This window comes from Helicoverpa armigera, chromosome 4 (genome assembly GCF_030705265.1).
Source record: "Helicoverpa armigera isolate CAAS_96S chromosome 4, ASM3070526v1, whole genome shotgun sequence".
Taxonomy (NCBI): domain Eukaryota; kingdom Metazoa; phylum Arthropoda; class Insecta; order Lepidoptera; family Noctuidae; genus Helicoverpa; species Helicoverpa armigera.
The window spans coordinates 5,725,982-5,749,033 of NC_087123.1; the positions used below are offsets into that span (position 1 = coordinate 5,725,982).

Below are 23,052 nucleotides of genomic sequence, written 5' to 3' on the forward strand. Positions count from 1 at the left end.
GTTGCCAAAATCTTCTATTAAGAGTCTAAAATAGGAAATTACGTTGATAACAAAATAAATAGGTAATGCTCCACATAAAAAGTTTTTATGTGGAGCTAATATTTATAACTAGCTACCATTTCTTTGAATGTAAAACTAGACGAGCTTACAAAATTTTCTTTCTACACGCTGCAATCTCAGGATCTTACTAAATAGGTAATTTGAAAAACATCCCCACATTGTGCTCCCACCCTTTTATTTGATACCCTCTTCAGGGTCAAGATGGCACTACTGTCTCACGTCTGTATATTTTATGTAGTTTTCTTTTAGAAACGGAAAGGCGTCTAGACATTCTTCTTTGTAATAATTAGTTATTTTAAAATCCTTGTCTGTCTACAATCAAGACAAAATCTTTATTAATAATTACAACTACCTTCCATCTTGTGCGTAATCCTGATCCTGATATTCTCTGATGAAAGGAATACCTCTATAGCAATAAATAATTACTGAGCTTCACATGAACATAAATGTGGTTTCATTAGTTATAATTATGATAACAACTTTATCTAGTTGTTTTGCAAAATTCGCAAACAAAATTAAAAATACACTGGCGGACCTCTCTAAACTGTGCACTATGGTATCTAAACCGTTTCATAGACAATTAAATGATATGTCAACCCCATGGAGAAAATCAATAATGTTGCCATGAACCAAAAACAGTTGCTGTTACAATTTTTAACGCATTGTTTTGGTTCAACAAGGATGCATTTTCAATGGCAAGTTCGAGATGCTGTAATGAGAGTTACACAGACGTTTCGCACAAGGGAATTTGCAATTAAATACTCTAATGATCATCACCAATAAAGTCTTCGTGACATTTTGTGACGTAGTCGCCCATCCACAATTTTTGTAAACACGCTTGTCGAATACACAAATTCTATACGAATAGTTGAATAGGCTATTTATTGCGGAAGTAATGGCTTCCTAAATTTTAATTGCAGACATTATTTTACTATCGATAATTAAAATCGAACATGATGATAAGTACTATTTCTTGATCTGATCGGGCGAGCTATGTGAATAATTGTGTCATCCGGCGTATTCCCTTGGATATTTAATGCAGCGTCCTGTAAAAGTGCTACAAAGACCTATCCTGAAAAAGATTGTTTGTGTCTTAGAAAATTATTTTCCATTCATGAAATAAGCCTGTCTTCATAACAACAAACCAGTGTATTAAGGATATCAATCAATTAAATACGACGTTAAAATGATGACTTGCGATAGGTTTTAGTGAAATTGAAATATAAAGAATTAGTTTATTGTCATGGATGATGCCGGCGGCACGAGTTCAGTGAGGAATAAAATGAAGGGCAACATGCAAGAGGAAGAGGAGGATTCTGAGGAGGAAGTGGTAGACAGCGAGGACGACGACGAGACTATCGCTAGAATACAACGAGCCCACTTTGCTCAGGCAGCTGCTATGAATGCACGGAGGCGCGCGGCTCCTCGGCCCAGGCCTATGAGCCACAAGAGGAAGATGGAAGCTGTGAAGAACTTTCATGATTTCACGAAAAAACTCAAAAAGGACACAGGAATAACAATTCGCAGCTTAGTTGGAAACAACATCTTAGAGTTAAGTGATTTTTCAAGTGAAGACAGTAAAACAGATAGTGATGGTTTGTCAGAAGAGGAGTTTGTCGTGAACCCCAGTGCTGTGCAGGAATTGAATGAAGAGAATGAGAGTTTCATTGACCCCGAGACAGGTGATTTTGTGGAGGCTAAAAAGGAGTCACAAACAACAACCAAACCTCCTGAGGAACCTCCTCCGTGCCCTGAACCGCAGGTTAAAGTAGAACAACCAGAGCAGCCGGAGCAAGAACAAGATGAAGAAGAAGAACAACCTAAAACTCTCTCAATTAGTGACATTATTGATGAGGGAGACCTAGATAATAAAAATGTTGAAATAGCTGAAGTGGAAGAGAGTGAGTTATGTCCAGAGAAAACTGCAGAAGAATTGTTAGATATCAAACAAGAAGACAGCAGTCAGGACTTTGATATAACGGAGAAATTGAAAGAAATGGGTGAGATTAGTGTCAAGCCTATTGTTAAAAAGGAGGATGAAAGTGGGGAGTCTTCAAAAGATGGAGAAAAGAAGCCTGAAGGTGAAGATGAGGTGAGTTTTGAATTATATTATGTATACATATAATTTTGTGGTTATCGTATGTAAACAATGGGTCTGAAGCAATCCTTTTCATAGTAATATCTAAAACAATCAGGTCAGTACTAAATTCAGTCATAAAAGCTAGGTTTACTGTAATTTCTGTTAGTAGTGATAAAATGCAGTAGAAATAACATAAACAGTATGCATGGTTGTAACTTTTATTGTGAACAGACTTTTGATCTGCTGCCAATATATGAATTAACACAAGACATGATCGTAATTATTTGTTTACTAACATTGTCTTGATAATATTTTAGTTGTATCAGGGTTTATTGTAAAACTCCTTGTAATCATATTGACATTCATACAAATATTAGATAAGGCTACCATAGAGGTGAATGAGTCCTGCATAGGAATACTGGCTTTAGCTACCCATATTTATTGCAAGTTCAAATAACAATATGGTACTCACATGGAACAATTGCATATCAAGAATGGTGTAAAAAGTCTTATGCCTGAAAGGATCTATTCAGATAAGAGACAAATACAGGAAATCTAAATTTTCTTGCTTACACATGTACTAATGTTATACCTATACATTAAATCTAGAATAGGGATAGAATGAAACATATGTCAGGACATAATGCATCATAATGTACTTTATTAATCATGTTACAGATTTCCTACAGTAAAAAAGTTCCCTTACCATACATAAATATGTGAGAAACATCACAGCATGTAATATGAAACTATTTACATAATTCAATATAATTATGATTATAAATATTAATATTATTGCAGAAAAAACCAGTGAACAGCAGTGCTCTAAATGTGCGCCGAAATATCAGGGAAGTCATGGATGAAAAGAACTTGGATGCGTCCACTCTGGCTGCCCAGCGACAGGAGTCGGAGAGATTGGCTCGAGTTCAGGAACAACAGAGGATCATCAGAGAGGTATACACATAAAAACTCCACAGATAATTTAATAATTATGTGACCATACATAATTTGCAGGGTCAATTAATCTATCTAATAAGTATCAGATGTCTAATAAACCATATTTTCCTTGTACATAATGATGTATTTCATTGAGTAACAATTTACTGTATAATCATATGTTTGTAATTTTTCAAACAGGTACAAAGACAAATAGCAATTAATAGACAAAATAAAATACACCAGAAGACCATATCGCTGTTGCAAGGAGGATCATCGCTTTTGAAAAAGTCTCTTCCTGGACAAAAGCTTAAGTATGTTATTGGACATTCAAATATATCTAGTACATTACTATTATGTAAATACTGAAAAACTAATTTCTGTCTGTTCTTTTAGCTTACCAAACACAGTACTAGTAAAATTACCATCAGGTGAAACCAAAAAGACAGTTAAAGCAGGACAAGTTGAAGTGACAAAGCTGGTGAAACCTACAACTTCTGGGGCCCAGAAACCAGGGAAACCTGATCAGAAGGCTGATAAGAAGGAGGTCAGGATTTGTTGAATTTTAAGCAATTTTCACTGTGCAATATTCATCATTTATAGAATTACGTTTGAGCTCACATATTCAACAATCTACTTGAATAATCATGTATAAGGCCAGTTTCACCAGTTACCGATAAAGTCGCTGATAGCCTATCAGGAACAAGGAATCAGGAATTATCTGACAGATAAACTATAACTGGTTTTACAGGTTTCAGATACCAATGTCTGGCAGAAATTAGATGAACAGTATTAACTGTCAGATAATTCACTGAAGCTCATAAGTAACCAGCGAAACTAGGCCTAGTCTAAAATATGTCCCTAGTGTACCATAATTATCTTGATTAATTTTCATCACATAAATCTTAATACATTACAAATGTTAACATAAAGTTTTGATGTGTAGGTTGTAGAGATAGTTGATAGCAGCAGCGGCGAGGAGTCTTCGTCTTCGTCATCTGATTCTGATGATTGCATAATGCTATCAGATTCAGAAGTGCCGCCTAGTCCTGAAGCCGAAGAGGATCCTGGTAACTCAGGTAAGACTCTTTAATTGGATATCATAATAGAGTAACTTCTAACTGAGTTTCAAGTTGCTTTGTGGTGACTGAAACATAGATCAGATTGATAACATAGTTAGCTGTGTAATTTATCACACAAGCAGAAAACATAAACATTATTGTGTGTTGAAATTGTGTCTTCATAGCAGAGTTACTTTTTAAACTTTGGTTGACCCCAACTGTGCTGTGTCGAATAGCATAACTTTTCCTCCACAAAAAACAGTTCCTAACAAGCTGTTGCCTATCAGACACAGAGTCCAGCACTAGGGTTTTTATTTATTTTATAATCGCCATTGTTACTGTTGTGATTCATGGTTGTATTTTCTTTTTCTAACAGCCGCTTACACCAAAGAGTATGACGTACGATGTATGATTCATAAAACGTAAGCTTTTTCTTTTCACGTTTACGTAATTTCGTGAAGTGTTGTCTTCAATATTCAAAGAACTTTCAGACAACGTAAAAAGTTCATATAATAAGCATGTGAAATATGGTGAAGAGAATTCTTAAATTATGAACATTTTGAAGGAACTCACCAAAAAAATTGAAAAAGGAATTTCATGTATGAAAATATTTGTTTTTGCTTTTAAGGTCTCCATGTGAACGATGCGTATAACATCCCAGATGAACAAGGGCGTGTACAAATCAATATTGGTCATCCAGAAAATGAGGAGGATATATTCTTAGCTCCACAAATTGCTAGGGTTATTAAACCTCATCAGGTGATTATCATGCTGTCTGTATAATTATTAAATAAGTTTTAAAATCGCTAGACTAAGAGAGACGGGAGCTTGTAAAGGCAAGGCAGTATGGGTGAATTCTGTTCCTCAAAGAAGATAAGAGACTGGTGTAATTAGCTATGGAGCTTTTTAATATTAATTATCATATTTCATCATTAAATACGAATATACGATACCTACAGTTCGATAACCATGCAAAATGTCAGTTTATAATACACCAGTACATTATCATGCATCGAGAAACATTTGTATTAAAATGTTCAGTTTTCGATCTCAATACATACATGCCAATAAACACTTCCTTGAAATGTCTGTGTTCCAGATTGGCGGAGTGAGATTTCTGTTCGATAACATTATAGAATCTGTTGAGCGATTTTCGACATCAACGGGCTTCGGCTGTATATTGGCACATTCAATGGGTCTCGGCAAGACGTTACAAATCGTTTGCTTCTGTGATATATTTCTGAGACACACAACTTCAAAAACGGTGTTGTGTATCATGCCGATTAATACGCTTCAAAATTGGGTGAGTTTTTATATGTTACTGTGATGATGGTAATATGATACCTGTAGGTATTCATACAGAATTGAAGTCATTCGCGTAGAACAATCGTCAATAGCCTGAGCGCATATTAAATTAGACAGAATTATTCAAGGAGTTTTAAATATTGTTTAAAGGTTCTTCTAACCTACATACAGAGTTTGTTGCACCACGTCTTCTTCCCAGCAAAAACACATAGGAAGTGGTGAAGTTTGGGGGTTTTGGGCCCTGTCTTTTGTAAATTCTTACATTGAAAAAATGCTGTTTTCCAAAATGAGAAGAAATAAATTTTCAATTTGAATTTAATATTATCTGTATAATGTTTCAGGTAGCAGAGTTTAACATGTGGTTGCCTGTAGACGCTAGCACGAGTCCTTTGTCGGCGCACGGTGAAGTGCGGCCGAGGAACTTCCCTATCTACGTGCTCAACGATAGTCATAAAACATTGCAAATGCGAGCTAAAGTTGTAAAGGTATAGTACTTGTAATTTTTACGTCCCTAAACTTATTAGAATGAATTGAGTAGGTAATATTTATATCTGGGTTCAAAGAAAATTAAAACATTTTTTGTTTCCCTACGTATCTGGAATGGACTTGGTATCTTCTATCTTGGGACTGTGATACCTATCTTACCTTCCTCCATGGTATAGGTTAAGTCCCCTTTCGTCCATACGAATATACATATTAATCTACTTTTAAAGAACTACGAATTAAAGTTTTAATAATTTATTATTTTCATAGGATTGGACAACAACAGGCGGAGTCCTTATGATAGGCTATGAGTTATACAGACTACTCAGTATGAAAAAAGACAAGAAACCTCGTAAGAAAAAGAAAGCAGATCTCAAGTTGGAAGCCGAAAAAGAGAAAGAGGAGAAAAAACTGGAGACTCCTGATGATACGCAGGTAAAGTCCAAAGTATGTAGACATTCACACAAAAGTATATATGGAAAAGCCTTTATTTTAGGATTTTATGAACTGACTTTTTAAAAGACTTCTAAAATTCTCTAATAACATACTTTTTAAAATTAAACTTCAATGACATGCAACAAAACAGATTCATTCATTTATATAATGGGTCTAACATGTTTGTTAATATTTCGTCTAGGCTTCTGAAGAGTCAAAACTAGATAAAGATGATGGTGACAGTCAAGCGAAGACGGATGATATCACTAATGATATTAAGAAAGAAGAGAAAAAGGAGGACACTGCTAATGATGAGGATAAGAAACTTTTAGACGGTGAGATAGCTTAGCTTATCATACCATAACTTTACATATCTGTTATAAGGTATATAGGCACCACACTGAAGTCAAATACATATAAAATACACAATATTTTATCCCTACGTACTTGCAGTGGTGGTGGCCTTTGAGTACCCAAGGAATGGATAATTATTTGCTATAGTTGAGGTAATGAGAAATTCTTTTTTTACAGAAATGTATGAAGCATTAGTAAAGCCAGGACCTGACTTGGTAATATGTGACGAAGGACATCGAATTAAGAACTCTCATTCAAATATCTCATATGCATTAAAGCAAATGCGGACTAAGCGAAGAGTTGTCCTAACAGGTACTGTAAAAATCAACATAAAATTAACTAATGAGTTCTTATTGTTAAAAGTAGTCTCTATGGCTCAATACTGAAATTTAAATTTCGAATGTCGTTTGTTTAGAGAAGCAAAGACAACTTTCGACTCAATAGTCAATGTTTACAAGTCTATTGGCCAGTTTCAGTGGTAACCGATAGTGTTAGTTAGATGTCCGATGGTTATTGCATCTGCCAGATATAGTCCGCTTATAATTTCTGCCAGATAACTGTGAAACCAAAATTTAGTTTCATCATATATAGATAGGTTATCAGAGAGTTTGGCAGTAACTGGTGAAACTGGTCTTATAACTCGCATTATTTTTCCAGGCTATCCTTTACAAAATAACTTGCTGGAATACTGGTGTATGGTTGACTTCGTTCGTCCGAACTACTTGGGTAGCAAGACGGAGTTTTGTAACATGTTCGAGCGGCCGATTCAGAACGGCCAGTGTATAGATTCTACGCCACAGGATATAAGGCTCATGAGATATAGGGCCCATGTGCTGCATTCTTTACTCGTTGGTTTTGTACAAAGGTAAGCTAGTAGTGTAAACTACTTACTTAATATTTTGCACTATATTTACAATGTGATTCAGTTTATGTTACTGGGTTGTGAAAAATCTATTTTCTCTTCATAAGGTTTATATGCTTAGTTGTTGTATTTCTGAAATAAGGTATAGTCATCGGCACGAATCTTGAGCTCTGACCTTCACCTGCGCAGAAGTAATTTATTGGGTCCCTTTTGTGGTATGAAGTGAGGCGCGGGGGCGGGCTAAAGCGGTGATTGGCCTGCAGTGCATCGCGTCATAGCCGTCACTCGGGATTGGTTTTTTGCTAATAAAATCACTTCTGCGCAGATGTAGGTCAGAGCTCAAGATTCGTGCCGATACCTATAATTGCTTTTTTTATTACTCTAAAAGGCAATGGTAGGTTTTACTATACTTGACAAGCAAGGGCATTGTATTAGGTATAACAGCCAGCGGGACATAAAAATTACTCTACTACTATTTCATATCATCATTCGGATATGAATTTTTTTCAAAGTACCTATGTTTTATTAAATATATTTTTCAGACGGTCTCATGCCGTTCTACAATCCACGCTGCCCCAAAAGGAAGAATACGTTCTCCTAGTTCGAATGACGCCGCTTCAACGTAAACTGTACGACAGGTTCATGAACGAAGTCGTTCGTTCCACATCAGTGCCAAATCCTTTGAAAGCTTTCGCTATTTGTTGCAAGGTATGTTTGGTACATCTGTTTATTATGTAGACATTCTATAAACCATAGGGAAAGTAATTTCTTATTTCTTTTGACTTTTCCGTATTTACTATGTGTGATTTGATGTGCGTTTCTTTCTCAAATATGTATATTGACCTAAAAATTACAAATGAACTTTTGTTTTACTTGAAACAAAAAAAAATTACATTACCACCTGCGTTTTCAACCTTTCTCTTCGGGAAATTACGCCCCTGGATAGCGTGGATAGTGCATCAGTTATTTTCATGTATAAGCTACGTTATTGGGACATTTCACGTGAAGCGGACAAGGAAAAAAAAGTGAGGTTCTGAAAATCGACCACATTCGGCCCATTTGTACTTCTAGTAGGTATGAATGTGTACGCAAAATATTTTTTTTGTATAGTGTATATTTACCAAGTTATAGGTTTCAAAAGAATTGTCGTTGATTGGTACTACAATTTTTCGAAAGTAATTTTTCGAATATAACAAATCTACTAAAAAATATTTTACATAGCGATACATATTAAAAATATACTGTTCTTTTTGACAGTAAAAAAAAATTCAAAAATTAAAAAAAAATTGATGGCCAAAACCGGAAGTAAACTTTTCAAACCAGAATTACAGTCACTTCGACCAATTAAAAAAAAAAAAAAAATTTTCAAAATATAGCTTAAACGATAATGAAAGTACACTAGAAAATTTAAAATGGGATCTCTATTAGTTTAGGCGGTACGTTGAATAATATACACCCGCGTCGCAAGGGGCGTCATATGTAGCACTTGCAAGGTTGAGCAGTTTGCGCGATATTGCAACTTTATTAATATTCTATATCGTTTTAGCGTATATTTAACCTCATTTAATGATATGAAATAAGTTTTATTAATTTTTATTAATATAATATAAAAATATAACTACATAAAGGTGGGTGCAGACTAAGTAACATAACATGTTATACGACATTGCTATATAACATGTTTCGAAGAACGTGACTGGGGCTATTAGTCACGTTTCGCAAATAATAAAACTTTTCTACTGCTCCAAAAACGTTTTTTCTTGTTTCTTTCATGTTTCTTCGAAACATGTTATATAGCAATGTCGTATAACATGTTATGTTACTTAGTCTGCACCCACCTTTATGTAGTTATATTTTTATGGGTGCTAATCAAAGGGAACTATATTTTTTGTCACCAAAATTTATATTTGTCATCAAGTTGTATCACCTAATAAATAGATCTATCGCCACGAAATATTTTCGTTCTCAGATAAACAAAGAGTGTTCCCAGGTATGAATTACCAAATTATTGTAAATATAATGTGTAAAATATGAGATGGATTACCAATAAAATTGTAGTGCCTTACATGAATATAAACTTCGTTCTTATAATAATAGTTTTATTACTTAAATAATAGCTTGGTGCTCAAAATGGTAGATCTGTCACCAAATAAATCGATTAATCGATCCCTGACTGCGACTCCTTTTTATTTGTTATTTTGTCACCAATACAGTAGTTACATTTTATTTCGTTCAGTTATTAAAATAATGTATTAGTTACCAATTTAATACATCAGTTTATAATTTTAATGAAAATATGTTCAAAGGGAAGAGGAAGGGAAGGGAGACAAATTGGTGCGCTTTCGGGCCTCAACGAATGGGTTGTAGGTTGTAGCCCTTCAAAATCCAAACCAGCGCTGATTATTTAGTGACTGTTATTTTTAACAATAAATATTGATTATTTTGACTTTAATTAAGTGTTTTATTTACTATTCAGCTAGATATTTAATTTAAATATATTTATACTACCTGTGGAAATTAAGACCCTTGGGAGAGGCACATGGCCAGTTAAGTAGTAGACTCTTTTGGTTGAAAGGATGATGACGACCACCCTACATTTTTAGACCTTCATGAAATTTTATAGTGATATAATATATGATTTATTGGTGATCTCTTTTAATTAGTTTGCTTAAATACTATTAGGACAAACCTATTATAATACATACAAAACCATTTATTTGGTACTTGACCCCATATCTCCATGATTTTCGGTAATTTACTGTGGAATTGATTTTATATTGTTTGGTGATACATTTTGGTGACAAATCTACTATTTTGAGGGCAAACCCTATTATTTAAGAAACACAAAATGAATTAAATTGGTGACAGCTTAAATCATACCCCTAATCAAACAGGCTTCTTTTTAATATCATTATTCGCCCCCAAAAAGTCATTTTGCCTTCTAAATTATTAAGTCAGCCACAATTAACGAGCATCTTAATAATACTATCTCAGCCACTAGTTATCTTCTAAGTAAACCACTCTAAATACAACTCAGCATGATGGTTATTTTTTAGCATCTAAATTTGTAGCATGCATTCTAACAGTAAACTTCTAAAATACTATTAAATGACATCATAAAATATATTTAATTAGCTTCAAATTTTTTAACTCAGTACGTTTAAAATGTAAGCAAGCAACATGCAGCAAGCATCGCTTCTGTCACGGCTCCGGTGCTGCGGGGCTCCGGCGGTCCCATGCGAGCTTATCGTCGCAGATGGTTTTAAAGCTCACCACCGCAGCTTCGGCTTGCTGGCCGGCTCAGCCGGCCAGCCTCAGCCGCATCGGCGAGCGTTAAAACTACCTGCGCCTCAGCTCGCAGGCTGCCTCGCCCCTCCGCGCCTACGCGGTTTTGAATTGCACTCTAGGGGTAGGGCAGACAAGACTACGGGGAGTCGGTTTTGCAGCAATTCTTTTTCGTCACTAACTTCAATTTTTAATACAATGTTTTTTAATTGAAGGTTTTAAATGGCAATATACTAAAGACGAGGCCGAGTTAGTAAATTAGATGACAATGTATAAATAAGAAGGACAAGTTACAATAATTGATGATCTTTACTTGAAGCTTTCAATAGAATATTTAGTTGGCGTTGTAAAAAAAGACGAATTAGTTTATTAGAGGCTATGTCATTTCCCCGTTGCTTAGTTATAAAATTAGAAGTTTAAACATGTGTCCAATAAATAATTTTGTGGCTACACTTATAATTTCCCTATTTTTATATTATATTAATAAAAATTAATAAAACTTATTTCATATCATTAAATGAGGTTAAATATACGCTAAAACGATATAGAATATTAATAAAGTTGCAATATCGCGCAAACTGCTCAACCTTGCAAGTGCTACATATGACGCCCCTTGCGACGCGGGTGTATATTATTCAACGTACCGCCTAAACTAATAGAGATCCCATTTTAAATTTTCTAGTGTACTTTCATTATCGTTTAAGCTATATTTTGAAAAATTTTTTTTTTTTTTTAATTGGTCGAAGTGACTGTAATTCTGGTTTGAAAAGTTTACTTCCGGTTTTGGCCATCAATTTTTTTTTAATTTTTGAATTTTTTTTTACTGTCAAAAAGAACAGTATATTTTTAATATGTATCGCTATGTAAAATATTTTTTAGTAGATTTGTTATATTCGAAAAATTACTTTCGAAAAATTGTAGTACCAATCAACGACAATTCTTTTGAAACCTATAACTTGGTAAATATACACTATACAAAAAAAATATTTTGCGTACACATTCATACCTACTAGAAGTACAAATGGGCCGAATGTGGTCGATTTTCAGAACCTCACTTTTTTTTCCTTGTCCGCTTCACGTGAAATGTCCCTATTGCAAAGTTTCATCAAAATCTTTTCCTAAAAGACATACAACCATATGTACACACTATACTTTTGCCGCATAATATTGAGATTGTTTTTTAGATTTGGAATCACCCAGATGTCCTGTACAATTTCCTGAGAAAGCGTAGTGAGGTAAATGCCGCTATTGAAGAGGATCTAGATTTAGAAGAGATTGGGGGCGTAACTAAAGCCGGTCGCGCACGAAACAATAAAGCGCAACCTGGACGAAGACCCGGGAAACCACGGGTAAGTGATGGTAGAAGAAACTTAGAATTTTCAGAACGATACTTGAGCATAGCTAATAACATTGTTCGTCCCACTTTCAACTGTATAATCTGATAGTTTATGCAAAAAAAGTAACTAGACTATTCTCCCAAATCCACCTCAGCGTACCTTATGTTATATGTATGTGTTTCATAAACTGGAACATATAAGTAGGTAACTTAAACTGGGCGAAAGTGATATTCGCGATATTGCTCAATTTTTATGTGTACAACCAAACATTATTATCTCTTTATTTTAGGGCGCCTCCAAAAAACCAGCAGCGACCATTCCGCCTAACACAACTACTGGTCCTATGGTTCCTCGTTCTGACGCTAACATTTACGGTAACGCGGCATATCCAAATGCCCCTTACGGTCCACCGCCAAACGCCTTCAGACCAGACCAACCATCTGGGTCTTACCCTCCATACCATAATTATCAGAACCCAGGTCCGGGTTATTACCCGCCTAACCAAGGGTACAATCAGAACTATGACAGCAATTATTATCAGCAGCAACCACCATATGGAAATAACTACCCTAATCAGTATCCGCAAAACATGCCTCCTGAGAGTGGACAAGGTTATAACCAAAACTATTGGGGTAACGGCAATTACTATGGAAATTCTGGATACTATAACAACCCTCAGTATCAACAAAATAATCAAACACCCCAAGACTTTAGAGGCAATCCTCCTCCCGAATATAATAATTCTCAGCATTACCCACCGAATTATAATGCGCCGTCAAATGAACAAACGCCTTATCCGAGTAACGCGATGCAACCGTACTCAAATAATCAAGAGAGTTACTCAGGCAGTCAGCAGAGACCACCATACCAAGGGTATCATAATCACCCTGGATACTCTGAGTATAACTCAAACGCGCCACAAGGATCTTATCCTAATAACTCTGGGTCTCAGGGATATCCCAATCAACCATATCCTCCTCCCTATGCCGCTAACACTTCTGGGTATGGGAATAATTCCACTCCTTATAATCAGTACGACAACCATCCTCCCAGCTACCCGGGCTTCCCCAACAACATGCCTTCCAATTCTAATCAAAATGATCCCAACGTGCCAACTCAACCTGCTATCAAAAATGAACCTAATACAGTTCCTGGCAATTATCCCCCTGAAATCAAAACCGAACCTAATGTTGCACAAACGCAGAACACAAATCCTGGACAATTTGGTAATCCGAGTTATGGATATCCAACCACTACACCTTCTTATCCAGAGCAACAAGAAAATAACTCGAATGGGAATAATTATCCTTGCTCATATCCGAACTTCCCCCCTCATCTTGAGACCAAACCACCTTTGAACAGTGCCAGTTCAGGCAGTCCAGTAACATCGTGGCCTATCACAGAAATAAAGACTGAACTTGATAAACTTAAAGCTGAAGAGAAAACTGAAATTAAATCGGAGTCTGATGGTGAGGTTAAAATAGAAGATTTGGATACAAAGAAAATAGTAAAAGATGACCCTAAGAAGGCATTTAAGAATCAACCTCTATTTTTGAAAGACCCCAAACCTGCTGATCCTGCCAAAAAGAAAGATAAAGATTCTAAGGATAAAGAAGCAGGGAAAAGTGATGGATCGGAATCTGAGGATGAAATAACTAAGGGTAAAGGTAAACAGAAGGGTAAAGGCAAGGATAGTAAAAAGTCTAAGGCAAAGAGTAAAGCGAAAGCTAAGGGGCGTAGTGATAGGAAGACTTCCAAAGAAAAGAATAATGAGGATTCTGAATCTGAAGAAAGTGAGAAAGAAGAGAAGATGAATAGGGAAGAAGAGTTAGCGATGGTAAAGAAAGCCGAAGAGATGACGTATGATTGGGCAGCCGAATTGCTTAAAGATTACATTCCTGGCATTATTGAAAATTCTGCAAAAATGGAATTATTCTTTTACATTTTGAATGAAAGCATAAAGCTTGGAGATAGGCTACTGTTGTTTAGCCAGAGTTTATTCACATTGAATCTCATTGAAGACTTTTTAGAAAAGAACTACATTCCGGGGACTAATTGTCTTTGGGAGAGAAATACAAACTATTATCGTGAGTATTATTCTAGCTTATTAAATTTTTCACTTACATTGATGATTTCATAATATTTAATTGTTTGAATATTCACAGGTTTGGATGGTTCCACGCACGCTTTAGAGCGCGAGAAGCTCATAAACGAATTTAATGCAAACCCGCACATATATTTGTTCCTCGTCTCGACTCGCGCCGGGTCTCTCGGCATCAATCTTGTGGGAGCTAACAGAGTCATTGTATTCGACGCCAGTTGGAATCCTTGCCACGACACGCAAGCTGTTTGTCGTGTTTATAGGCAAGTACTTAATACACTTTTCTCGCAGGTTATTTTTTAAAGGGCTGATACCTTTTTTTGACGGGAAATCATCAAATGACCCCTCCCTCTGTGGATGCATCGTGAGGGAGTGTCAGACTGTTATAGATTAAAACCCACCATGTTCCTTCTTGAGCCCTTTATGTACTACATAATATGTACCTGTGATACCCTGATTTAACCATTTTTCCATTGCTGCGTATTTTAGGTGCTTAAGTTATATGTCCGATCCTCGCTTATTGGATTTTATTATAGACATAAGTCATCTTTCAGTTGACCCCACTTAACAGAGGAACTTCGGTTGCTCCTGAATGTGTAGATAGGCTAAATTTGCATTCACTTTATTGTTGTGTCAAGAATATATTATGACATGTAGTTTAATTCCTATTTAGATATGGACAAAGAAAACCCTGCTTTGTGTATCGTTTCGTAATGGACTGTTGTCTCGAGAAGAAGATCTATGATCGTCAGATAAATAAGCAAGGCATGGCTGATCGCGTTGTCGACGAGTGCAATCCGGACGCTGTCCTGTCTATGAAGGAAATCACAAATCTGTGCTTTGATAATGACGAAAAGGTAAGTTGAAAAAGTATTTTGACTTCAACCATTAATTTAATTTCGAAGAGTATATTTTGCCTTATTCCTTATGTATTGGACCTCGTTGTATGTATTTAATTTATCTTATTTTTAAACACTCTTGTAACCTTATTATTTTAGGAAACTGAAATCAAAGATCTATCTGAGCACAAAGATAAGTACATAGACGTGTTGATGCAAGGCGTCATATCGCAACACGGGAGGATGTTGAGCAAGGAGCCCTTCCAACACGAGTCGTTATTAGTTGATAGGAAGGAAAAGAAGCTATCTAGTGCCGAAAAGAGGCTAGCGCAAAGAGGGTGAGTTTCAATTTTTTTATTGTTTAACAATTGGTATAAGAATTGTGGAGGATATTGGTTTCTAATTGTGTGTAACGTATAACAGAAAAAAATATGTCCATAAGTAAGTAAATATGAAAAAGTGCCCTTTCTGTCGATGCCACCAGCTGCAAAATTCTCAAACCGCAACTCTGAAAAAAATCGTGTTTGCCATTGTTTAACTTGCTCGTCTATAAAAAGTACCTTTAGGGTGCATCTACACGGTGTAAGTAGCTTCTGCATGTTGAGGCACATGCGCAGGTTACATGTATTTTAAAACGTCCAGCGAGTCGCGCATGTACCAAAGCAAAATACCCACCCGCGTGCTCTTGTCACTTGCACGTCTTGTTAACTTGCACCGTGTAGATGCACACTTAACTTAGTCTTTAAAATTTTTATGTCCAATCCAGGTACGAACTAGAGAAGAAAGCAGCACTCGCTCCCAAACCCACCACAGCATACCGTACAGTGCGTACTGCCGACGGCAGTCTAGTGCAGAGGCCGGTCGCGTCAGTGCGGCCCATGCAGCACGGCGCGCGGTGGATCCCCGCCGACGTGTGGCGCCGGCAGGGCATGACTGCGCAGGAGATGACGCTGCCGCTCGGTAAGTGTTGTGTCTACTGCGTACAGCGTGCCGTACAGTGCGTACTGCGACGGCAGTCTAGTGCAGAGGCCGGTCGCGTCAGTGCGGCCCATGCAGCACGGCGCGCGGTGGATCCCCGCCGACGTGTGGCGCCGGCAGGGCATGACTGCGCAGGAGATGACGCTGCCGCTCGGTAAGTGTTGTGTCTACTGCGTACAGCGTGCCGTACAGTGCGTACTGCGACGGCAGTCTAGTGCAGAGGCCGGTCGCGTCAGTGCGGCCCATGCAGCACGGCGCGCGGTGGATCCCCGCCGACGTGTGGCGCCGGCAGGGCATGACTGCGCAGGAGATGACGCTGCCGCTCGGTAAGTGTTGTGTCTACTGCGTACAGCGTGCCGTACAGTGCGTACTGCCGTACTGCCGACGGTAGCCAGTAGGTTCGGCGTGAACCATGTAACATTCAATGGCTATGTACTATTGTTGTCGGTTAAGTCACAACATTGGCTTAATAACAGCGATTGAAGAAGTAGAATTAAGAATTAAATATCAAGCTAAAAAAAGCAGAAGAGTAACACTTGATTTCTTTTACAGATGTTGTGATACCCACAAACTCGGCTGAAAAGACTAACATAGTTCTGAAGGCAGGACAGCGAGTCATGGTATTGAAATCACCTAAGGGAATTTACATGCAATTAGAGTCTGGTAAAATTATTGCCATCAAAACATCATTTAAAGGCTTAGGACAAAAAGGGGATAATAAAGATAACAACCCCTTAGGAAAGAAAGGTATGTAAACCTGAAAATAATTTCGTAAATATTTTTATATAAATTAAAATGTGTGCCAATAAATCTTTTTTCTTATTCTAGTCATTGCAAGTCGTCCAATTACAAACATACCAGGGTCACTAAAGAACAATTCTGCAATTACTATTACATCTAAAACGGGTCCAAGACCCGGGTTCCATAGAGTTATAAGGCCTTCTATAATAGGGCAGAACAAAATGAGACCCATGATGCCTGGTCAAAAAATATCTGACATTAGGAGTCGATTGGGTGAACTAAGGTCCTATTCAGGCATGCGCCCTAAGTCCCCGTTACAGGGCAGGTTAATGCGACCGAACTTACCCGGGTCGGTGAGTATAACAAAAATACCCAGAGAGCCCAAGAAATCTGAAGCAGACAGCAATGAGTCTGGGTCCACCAGCAAGATGGAAGTAAATTCCGATGAAGACACTCAAGTATTAGATAGCGACGAAGAGGACGAAAATAAGCAACAGCAATCAAAACCCACCTCTGATGCGGAACAAGAGAAAAATAAACCAGAAACTCAAGAACCTCCTAAGCCCAGTGAACCAGAAAAGCCAAGTCAACCTCCGACAAGTGAAAAGGAATCAAAACCTGAGGCAGAACCCATCGTCTTGACAACAGATGAAAAATTGCCATCAGAAGACGCTCTAGAGAATAGAACGACAGAGGAAAATGCTTTGGAATTAACAAAAGTACCAGATATGTCTAAAGTAGACGCGGCAGATTCTCAGCGCTCTGCTGAGGCCGTCGAAAGGAAGATAAATCCTCTTAAAAATTATAGGCATCAGAGGCCAGGCGGACGGCCATCACTAGAATCGAGTCTAAGTCAGCTAGAAAGAACAGCAAGTGTGTTGAACAAAGAGGGCATGCCGGATTTCCGTAAGAACTTGGACGATATTACGCAGTCGTATTCTCCTACTGGTGAAGAGAAGGCAGGCGCTAAGACTAAGAAGCGACGGTCGCCGGTAAAACCTGACGCCGTGCCTGAGGCTATGGCTCCTGCACCAGCGCCAGCTCCCATGCCACATAGCGTGTCGAGCTTGTTGGGTCCTACGGCGGCCCCGCGATTGCGCAAGCCGTCGCCGGCGCCACTGGCCGCGCCCACCGCGCCACTAGAGAGCGTGGCCTCGCACCCGCGACTTATGCCTCGTCACGAGCCCGCGCACGCGCACATGAAGCCTTCCCCCGCCATGCCGCTCAGCCTCAGCCACCCCGCCATGATGAGTGGCGGCACAGCCGTGCCCGCAGACTTGTCCAAGTCTCCTATCCCTGGACCCTTGGCACATGGCCCGCCCGGACCGCCCGTGCCGCCGCCAGGACAAGCTTATCCTGTTGGAAATCCACCTCCGGAAGGCCATTACGCTCAGTACCCAGGTAATTGCGCATAACTTTTTATTCTAAAACCATTTAAGTAGTTTGTAATTATACTTGAGCACTATTGAGTAGTACGTATAATACATTTATTTTGTCAGGTTACGGCATGGGCTACGGCGCGTACCCGACGCCCGCGTACTACGGCGGGTACGGTGGCGGCGCGTACTACCCGGGGTACGCAGGGCCCGGGGGCGCGGTGCCACCCTATGCAGGAGCGCCGCCGGCTCCGGCGTACGCACCCGAAGGCTACCTGCCTCCCAACTCCCAGTGGTAGACGCGACTGACTGCTGACTAGTGCGAAAGTCTCGAGTGTGACCATATTCAGTGTAGACATTGTCGTGCGTGACCGAGTGTTCCTTTAGAACGATTGACTCGCTTCCCGGTCGAGTGAGCGTGGCTTTAAATTTTCAATCGTTTGACTCCCGACGAAGCTCGATGAGCCCCGCCGGGTCTATTCTCCGTATTATATTTATTCTCTTTTATGCTGTAAGTGTCTGACCCATATTTCTGTCATATGTACCGGTAACTAATGATACTAAATCCATTCACAATAATCTTGATGTGAATGTATTTGAAATACTTTCTGGAAATTCCATTTTTAATTATACCAAAATGAGACGAATTTTAGCATCCCCTTACATATGTTTATCAATCTATGTCTATGGAATTTTTAATCAATAGATATCGATAACTAGGGAGTTTTAACTTTAGAAATGATTTTGTAGAATCAAAACATTTAATTTGAATAGCATAAAATTTTCACCGTAATATCCATACAAATACTTAAAATTACATTATAATCAATAAACAGTTAATTTAATGAAGACGAATTCCTTGTACAACTATGCCCTGATTTTCTAAAGTATGAAAATTACTGGAAAGTATTAGTCACAAAATTGGAAGCTTGTGAAAGATTTATGATTGTAGATATTTAATTTAAATGCAAAATTGTATACATATTTTTTAAACTTATTTATATATTCATCAACAGTTTCGATATGATATGTGATTATTCTTAAGTACTTACTATGAAATATGATGTAAAAAATACAACACTATTAGAGTGATCTTCAGAAAACTGTGTGAAATTTAACTATTAATATTATTATGAATGTGTGTAAATTCCTTATTTCTCCAAGCTAATTACGCGATGAGTGTAGAAGTTTCAAGTACATATTCAATCCCACTAATAGTTAAGTGTGGTCGGTTGTCAGTAAGTCCTTCATTACTGTGGCTATGGATCGTTAATGGATGTGATATGTCGCTGCATAGTGTTAAGTCGAATATAGCTTGTACGGAGTATTTATCAATCGTAATATTAGATAGGCGCCCTTAGTATCTTAGAAACTTTAGTTTCTCATTTAACCTACAGGTCCGTGATATGTTTTTACATAGTAGTTATGTATGCAAATGCTATATGCATAGAGAACTATTTATCTAATTTTAAATGTGTTCTAAACGATATGATCTGATTGCGAAATCGTTTACAACTTAATTGTAGTCATACGTTTCTATTTTTTCTTTGGTGTGTTTTCGGATGCGTTGCTTTTTGAAATTCACTGCATTGTGTAACTGTGCTGTGGGTGTAATAACATTCTTTGTTAATGTAATATTTGGACAAAGTCTGTTTGTTTACATTAACACATTAAATGCATTAGAAGAGTCTCTGTACGCGTTGTCCTCTCATTAGCAGTATTATTTGTCGCTTGTGAATACGATCATAGGAGATTAAAAGTGTAGGATAAGGTTAACTAATAAGTTTTGAATTGAAGGTTTGTAATTTAGGTCATGTGTGTCTACTCACATTTTATAAAACTTGTAGAACGCAAATTAATGAAGTAAAATTTAGTAGTAATTATACTAAAAGACTAGACATGAGTTTACACCATCATTATTATAAGACTTGATATTATTTTTTATTGTTTTGTACATTTTTATGTTGTAAAGCCTTTTACACACCAGACAAAAAGTAGAAATATTGCCGTGTATTATTTTAATAAAAATAGGTCTTCAATCATTTATGTATGTTGTCCTGTGTACAAATAGCGTTCGAAATTACATTCGAAGTGATACAATGATAAACGTTGCATTTTAAATTGGTCAACTAGTATTGTACCGGCGATATCCAATAAAGAAATCAGTAAACAATTCATGTATTTTAATTAATTAGTAAGTTTCCTAATGGGTTTAAATGAGTACAAGTACCTAATCTTTGTAACCGTGATGAAACTGGATGGGATGTAATACCTGTCGCGGTTGACCTTGCATCTGTTCCGATAGCAACAAAAAATGTTTTACCCAATAAACGGTATTGTGAAAAGTCAATCTATTTTAAACGGCGCGCTGTCGATTAGAGTTGCGTGACCGTCTTGTTTATAAGTACCTATAGGATTATTGTCGTCTACAATCATCGTTCGACCTAGCTCCTTGATTATATTATTTAATTTCATATACTGCGCAATTACATGGTACGTCAACGGAAGATGCGCACGAGTTGAATACCTAACATAGTATACATTATTGTATATAATTGGTCACGGAGCGTCTAATTAAATATAAAACTAGTTTCCTTTGTTCAAAGCACCTGAGGGTTATACAATTCATGGCATCATATAAAAATTCCTCTAATCTAAAAAAAGTAAACGTCACGTGTTTATGCATACCTATGTCTACGGTTCATTTACATGGTTCTTGTTTAATGTTTCATTGTTATATCTGACTAGGATATCGCTGAAAGATCAATGTCATCTCAATTAATAATTACATGCCGGAAATAATTCTTAATGTCTAGGATGTTAATAGCACGTAACGCCTTTGTTTGTAGCGGAAGGGTAAATCTATGCTTTTACAAATGGGTTCATTTGTAATATGTGCGTAACTGGTTCAGCAGTTTCAGAGACGAGTATTAGGTGCTTGCAAATAAATACTTACTAAAGAAATAAGTAATTATATATTTGAAGCCAATAATATTTTCTGCAGTCTGGTAAAGCATACATACCATAATTTTCACATCCATCATGTTTTTTTTGGAAAATTCTGACAAGTGTCGAAACAAATTGTTAAAACCGTTACGAATGCAATTCAAACTTTTTGTTTGACCTAGGACATACGTTACGGTATTCACTCATTTGTTCGCCAATATTGTTTCGGAAATTAGCTCCATCAATATAAATAGCTGTCTTTATGAAAAGGAACAAAAGCAATGTTATTACACGATCAATCTTATTCGCTTTTGTGTATTCGTATTTGTATTTTTTAGCACGTTAGACAGGGCAATGACCAAGGTCTTCTAGCTTTCTGGATACCATTGAACTATTTGTATAGGTGACGAATCGGAAGGTGAACCATGAATGATTTCTTAATATTTGTAAAATAAACCTATCTGGCCGTTTTGGTAGAGTTTGCCTTGAACTCAAAATGTTAAATTAACTTGCTTTATTTAAATTCGTAGTAAGATGAAGGTAAAGGCACACTAGGCCAGATGTCCGTTTTTGTCAGTATTTATTATATTCGACAAATTTGGCAATAAATTGATGCAATATTGCCTATTTTCTAAATTTTATTTATTTGTTCAAATTAATAGATCGATAGCTCACGGTCAGGTAATAATCGGACACGTAGGTGTTGATTGAGCGGTAATTATACCTATAGGTATTTTACACAAGATACTAGAAATATAGGTACTGACTTGTTTCATTAAGCTGTGGTTGAAGGTAGCTGTAATGATACAATGCAAAACCTGTAATGAAGTAATTTATTTACATAATAAGACACAATGCGGTTGCTGGGTCACCATTGATACCTATAGGCAATATAAAACCTTAAGAAACGGACTCATTAAATTCAGTAATAAATGAAACGAATCTACCACAAATCAAGTTTATTCAATTTCTTCTCTTTCATCACCTGGATTGGAGGCGTAGATGGTTTTGCAAGAGCAATAATAATGTTCTATAGGCCTCTATCTTACAGGTACCCACTAAAATTGGATTTACACAAGTTTTAGCAAGCAATATCTACGAGAAACTTTCAATCTTCGGCGGTTGAGATTTGGATTTCTAGAAGGCCCCAGATATGCGGTGTAACATCTCTAACTACGGGACATCGGGAAAGCGAAGCCATGCAAAACCAATAATCACTGTAGTTGGACCAGCAACGGCGCAACTACTTGGGTAAACCAAAGATTTTTTTTATGTGGGTAAGTAAATCTTTAAAAAAATTAGATAGGTAATACTTACCTACTTTACCTTTACCTATATACATACAGTTACCGGCACGGATGTCGGGCCCTGACCTTCACCTGCGCACAAGCGATTTACTGCCTTATTGCCTTATGCGTACGGGTGCGCAAAGCGATCCCCACTCTTCCGCCGAGAGCCCGACATCCGTGCCGGTAACTGTACCTACTTTACTTAACTACTTATTTTAAGAAGTTTTTTTATTACATTTTCTAAAAATATTTTTCTTAAATTATGGAAACCTGACAGCAAATCATACTTTTAGTTTCTAATTGCATTTTTGCAATGCAATCAGTAAAAAAACTTCTAGCTTCTTCTTTTTTCGCCCATGAACTTTACGTTAATAATCCGAGACAGGCTCAGTTTTTACACACTGCGCTAAGCTGAGAGATGCAATAATTAGATGCTTAACAATCTGAAGACGGATAATTTCATGGATGAATTATTGTGTAAATTATGAAGCTGCCACCTAACTTATCTAACTTGTGTAAAACAAAACAACGCTGATTTAAAGTTAAATTATATATTGTGCAGCGTTGGACTGGCGATGTTACAT

At 37.2% G+C, this 23,052-nt stretch overlaps 1 protein-coding gene across 1 annotated transcript; it reads left to right on the forward strand.

The window, feature by feature from the left end:
* Positions 1 to 749: 749 nt before the first annotated feature.
* LOC110384064 (uncharacterized) lies at positions 750 to 18,829 on the forward strand. The gene is made up of 22 exons (XM_064034107.1): positions 750 to 2,152; positions 2,942 to 3,094; positions 3,278 to 3,390; positions 3,473 to 3,623; positions 4,023 to 4,155; positions 4,766 to 4,896; positions 5,237 to 5,440; positions 5,784 to 5,927; positions 6,196 to 6,360; positions 6,563 to 6,695; positions 6,892 to 7,026; positions 7,372 to 7,579; positions 8,119 to 8,284; positions 12,046 to 12,210; positions 12,488 to 14,285; positions 14,364 to 14,562; positions 14,973 to 15,156; positions 15,298 to 15,476; positions 15,905 to 16,098; positions 16,669 to 16,863; positions 16,945 to 18,258; positions 18,357 to 18,829. Exons 1-22 carry the CDS (start codon positions 1,304 to 1,306, stop codon positions 18,530 to 18,532), a joined length of 7,089 nt encoding a protein of 2,362 aa, XP_063890177.1. The 5' UTR covers positions 750 to 1,303; the 3' UTR covers positions 18,533 to 18,829.
* The last annotated feature ends 4,223 nt before the right edge of the window (positions 18,830 to 23,052 follow it).